Source organism: Fukomys damarensis, unplaced genomic scaffold (genome assembly GCF_012274545.1).
Source record: "Fukomys damarensis isolate Sample0158 unplaced genomic scaffold, DMR_v1.0_HiC HiC_scaffold_16, whole genome shotgun sequence".
NCBI classification, from domain to species: Eukaryota; Metazoa; Chordata; class Mammalia; order Rodentia; family Bathyergidae; genus Fukomys; species Fukomys damarensis.
This window is the reverse complement of record NW_022900928.1, coordinates 9,934,565-9,939,335: the sequence shown is the minus strand read 5'-3', so window position 1 is coordinate 9,939,335 and position 4,771 is coordinate 9,934,565. Positions and strand designations below refer to the sequence as shown.

The window sequence follows — 4,771 nt, the reverse complement described above, 5'->3', positions numbered from 1 at the left end:
CAGGCGCAGACGAACTCAGTGGGCGCTGCCCGCGTACTGAGCAGAGCAGACTTGGGGCGCGCGTGAGTCGGGAGCTCACAACCCACCTCCGCCTTAGTCTTTCTTTCATGGTACTTTAGATCGATTTTTAACTCACTCACAACTTTTTTCCTAGTACTGGGGAGTGAATTGAGGCCCTTTGCACTAAATTACATCCCCTAAGCCCTTTTGGTTTACTTATTTTTAAATTTTTGAGCTGGCTCTAAGTTGCAAAGTGGCCCAAGCTGAGCTCAAACTTCCAGGCCTCCTGCTTCGGCCTGGCAGAGCGCTGGGATTACAGTGTGTGCCACTGCCCCTGGCTATTTACAACAATATAAAATGGAAAGATTCCTGTGGATCTTCAGATTTTCTGCGTGCTCTGCTGGCACCTCCGGAAAGCACGGCACTGACTGGCTCAGGGTGCTGTTTGCTGCCGTCCCCTCTCTCTCTTGTCCCCCACTGTGCCTTCCTCATTACATCAGCATCCTGGACCCTGTAGGCAGCGAGCTCACCGTCAATCGCTGTGGTCTGCTTTACGGTAGAGAGGTAAGAGCATGGATCGCAAAGGGAGGAGGTCTGTTTGCCTCCTGGCGTGGTGAAGGAACGTGGCAAGGCATGCTTTGCTCTCTCTGCAACGCAGAGATAATCACTGTACATCTCTCACAGTGGTAGTGTGAGGCTTGAACTACTCAGTGAAGCACTTAAATCAGTCCCTGAGATCTGAGAGGTGCAAAAGAGCTATTGTTAGCACTATTTGCTCCTTTACAATACCTTTTAATATATTTGCAGTATCTTAATATCTTTTATAATGTCTTTGAGGATGAATTCTGGCAAACACTGTGTTAGTCACTTTCCCGTTGCTGTGACACAATACCAGACACACAATTTAAAAGAAGAAGGTTTATTCGGCTCACGGTTCCACTGGGTTCAGTCCCAAGGCAGAAATGCATGGTGGGAGGAGAGCGGCTCACCCCAGGGCATCCAGGATGGGGAGGGGAGGAAGGAGCAGGGAGGAGAACACAGCCTTCCGGAGCTGTCCATGAGTGACCACGCCCACCAGGCATCCTGGGGGGCCCACCAGGCGCCCCCGCCATCCAATCTTCCAAACACATGAGACTTTTGGGGGACATTATAGACCTAAACTGTAGCACTCCTTCAAATGTGGGTCAGTTTCGCTGTCAGAGAGGCACTGCGGTACCCTCAGAGCGACAGCTTGCTCCTCTTTAACGTAAAGGTAATAAAACATACTTCTTTCGCGAGGACTCTGAGTGAGTAATTGTCACTCGGGAGAGCGCGGTGCCTGACGTACTAAGATCCCAGTGCTTCCTTCCCTCACCTTCCCAGGCTTTCTCAGCCCCCGCACGGGTGGCATTTGTGGCTGACATTCTTTTTGCGGGGGCTGACGGGGCCCTGTGGGGTGTTCAGGAGCATCCGTGGCCTCTTGACCTCTAGGTTCCATTGGCAGCCGGTCCTCCGGATGTGAAAGTTAAAGGTGTCTGCGGATGTAGCCAAACGCCACACGGGGATCCACGCACTGAGAAACCCGTGTTAGGTCTCCCACAGGCACAGCTCACGGTTCCGCTGCCTCCGAGAACCCATGCGAGAGTTGGAAGGACAGCACAAGCACCTCAGAGTAGTGACCTGCTGGCCGTGGTACCAGGCAGCGAGTCCAAGATGAGCTGGTCAGTCAGTGCTCTGTAGCAGTAGGCCTTCCGGAGGTTTGTTTCTCTCTGGTTAAATCTGTTTCTGCAATCATTCTGGGTGTGATCTGGGTTTGATTCTTGTTCTCTCCCTCCTTAGCTGTGTGATCCTGTTAGTTACTTAACCTCATTTACTTTTTCCTTCTGTACCAGGGATGGAACCCAGGACCTTTGCACTGAACTTATTCCCAGCCCCTTTTTATTTTAAATTTTGAGACAGGGTCATGCTAGCTGCCCAGGCTGGGCTGTAGTTTGTGACCCTCTTGCCTGAGTCTCCCTGAATGCTGGGATTACACATGTGCAATGTCACACTCAGCAGAGTTACTTAACCTCTCTAAGCCAATTTCCTCGTTTAAAAAAATGGAGATGATGTATATCCTGCATAGGTTGGTGTGAAGACTAAGCAAAATGATGCTTGCAAAGTGCTCACACCACTACAGAGCGCGCTCTCTGCTACACGGCACTGCTGTGGGCACTGGGGACCCAGGACGGATACAACGTAATTGTGTGGCTCTTCTCCAGCCACCTTTGCTCAGTCCGTCCTGGCCCGAGGTTCCTCCGCAGTACTGGGTGGGTGTTTTTGGCTTCCGTCCTTAGGCTGGTAGAGAGAGACGGGTGTCTGCCTTCTGCATAGATTTCACCATGTCTGTTCCACCCCCACAGACTCCTGTGTCATCAGCGACCACCCCAAAATACAGATCAGGAACTCGACTTTCTGCATGACTGCCTATCCCAACTTGACCCTGGTTAACTTCACCAGCCAGGCCAACAAGACGTTCGTCAGCGGCAGCGAAGAGTACTTCAAGTAAGATCGTCAGGGCGTGTGTGACTCTGTGTGTGTGTGTGTGTGTGTGTGTGTGCGTGTGTGTTTTAAAAGGCTAAGAAAGCCAAGGAGCAGCTCATTCGCAGGCCAGAGGTGTGGAGGTTGTAGGGCTGGGTCTCTCCTTCTGCGTCCTTCTTTCTCATCTACCCGATGATCAGGAGCGAAGGCTTTTTCCTGGTTTCACTTCCAGAAGTCAGCTGCAGGAGGGTGGATGGGAACAAAGTCAGAGCTGCTGCAATTCATCATGCCGATGAGAAAGAAAGCATTTTACTTTATTTAATTAGTGTTTATCAGTGCATGTTCACAGCCCTCAACGACTCCAGGCACCAGGAGGGGTTGGTGAGTGCCTGGTACACATCTTCCTTCTTCTTACATCCCCTCCCCTCCCTCCTGGCCGCATCCCCCTCCCCCGTCCTCCCCCCTTCCTCTCTTCATCTCTGAAAAAGAAAAACATTTCACAGCTTCGATCCAGTGCTATCTCAGAGACTTCACTTTACCAGCTTGTTTTTCTCAGTTACACTTCGGAAATGAGAGGTAAAAATAAGAAAACAAACCATGGCCAAAGCTTTAGTTTAAACAAGAATGATTTATTTCCTTTCTTCTCCTACTTTACCTTAGTTTTTAAATTTTACTTTAGTTTTGTGCTTCTACATCATTGCTCTCTTTTTGTGGTGCTGGGGAGTGAAGCCAGGGTCTTCACACTGAACCCCTGGCCCTGTTTATTTTTTCTTTTAAGACAGTGTCTCACTAAGTTACTCATTTGCTCAGGCTGAGCTGAAACGCGTGATCCTCCTGCCTCAGCCTCCCAGACAGCTGGGATTACCGATGTGTGCTTATATCTGTTTTGCTGTATGTTCATGACTGAGGCTCAGGGATATGGGAAAATCCTCAGCTGTCATAAGAGTAGTTAGTAAAATTTGTGAAATTGTTTCTAAAGGGAGGGAAAAATAGAGTCTGACTGTGGGTCAGTAAAGAATATTGTCCTCCTAACCTTGAAGCCAGGAGTGGTGAACTTGGAGGTGTCCAGGGGGTTGGCAGGGGACATAAATAGTGAAGTAGAAACAGGTATGGCTGTGGGGAACAGTGGGGCTGTGCACACTGCCCGGGACGCCAGCTCTGTGCCAGGCAGAGTCGGTCACTGCCGTGGGAGCCTGTGCAGCACTGCACGGCTTCCCTGTTACCTGGCTCGCTATGTCACCTCCCCACGGAAACGCGAGTGAAATTCTTCCAATAGAGTATGGGGGCCACCAGGGCAGGCATGCAGCCGCTGACACGCTCCCACCTCTCCCCGCTGCCGGTTCCCCCGCGGTTCAGTCTCTCCCGTGGGGCTCAGGCGGTACCTGGCTGTGCCCTGAAGGTCAGAAGGGAGAGGAAAGCCGGGCGGCAGTGACTGCTGACAGCCGCAGGGCTCGAGTGGGCCACCCTGGGTTCCCCCGGGCGTTGAGACCCTGGCGCTGGCCTGGGGGACCAGGCAGAGCTGACCCCACAGTCTGTGCAAATCTACTTTTGGTGGCCTCTCCTCACCCCGGGGGGTGATTTCTAAGAAGAAATGTTCCTGGGAGCTTTCAAGGGGGACACGTGCAAATGCCTTTCTGACTCACAGGGCAGTCGAGATGGCCGAGGTGCTGTGTGACTGCTGACCAGGTGTTTCACCCATCTGGGGCCGGTTACACGGGGAAGGTCCTTTCCACCGCTTGGGAAATACAGCCCCAAGGTCTGGCCTTACAGCCACGTTGGGATCCGCTCCTGGTTCGGCCCACACAGCCCCGGAGTCCAGGCTTCTCCAAGGCTGGCACCGGAAGAGGTTCTGTCCTCACGGGGCATGACCGTCCCTGTCCTGCGAGGCGGGGTTGGGTGCCCAGGGCAGCCTCAAGGCCCCGAGCTGGAGACCAGCAGCTGGCAAGGCCAGAGCTGCGCTGCCATCCACGTCCCTGCAGCTGCAGACCTTTGGCCCCACACAGCCGGGGCTCAAGCTGGCCTTTTGTGCCGGCCCCAGAAAACTGTCCCCTCACAAACCCAGCAGCTTCAGGGACTCTTTGTCCTTGGAGCTGCCTCTTGTCCTCAGGATTGGGCTGCCCTGCTGGCCCTCAGGCCAGGCTGCATCTGCCCACAGGGACGTGGGCGAGGCCAGACTGTGACTTCTGCACTGTCATCGCCGACACCTGGGCAGCCAGCACCAACCCACTCCTTTTCTCCCTCCCTCTCTCTGCAGCACCAGGGATGGACTGAA

The 4,771-nt window shown here is 53.2% G+C and overlaps 1 protein-coding gene across 1 annotated transcript in view; it reads left to right on the top strand.

The window, feature by feature from the left end:
• Positions 1 to 4,771, top strand: part of Slc6a5 (solute carrier family 6 member 5) — a 49,092-nt gene that overhangs the window by 7,621 nt on the left and 36,700 nt on the right. The window contains exon 4 of the mRNA XM_033764070.1: positions 2,382 to 2,523. Coding sequence (XP_033619961.1) covers positions 2,382 to 2,523 — 142 coding nt within the window. The remainder of the gene's footprint in view (positions 1 to 2,381; positions 2,524 to 4,771) is intronic.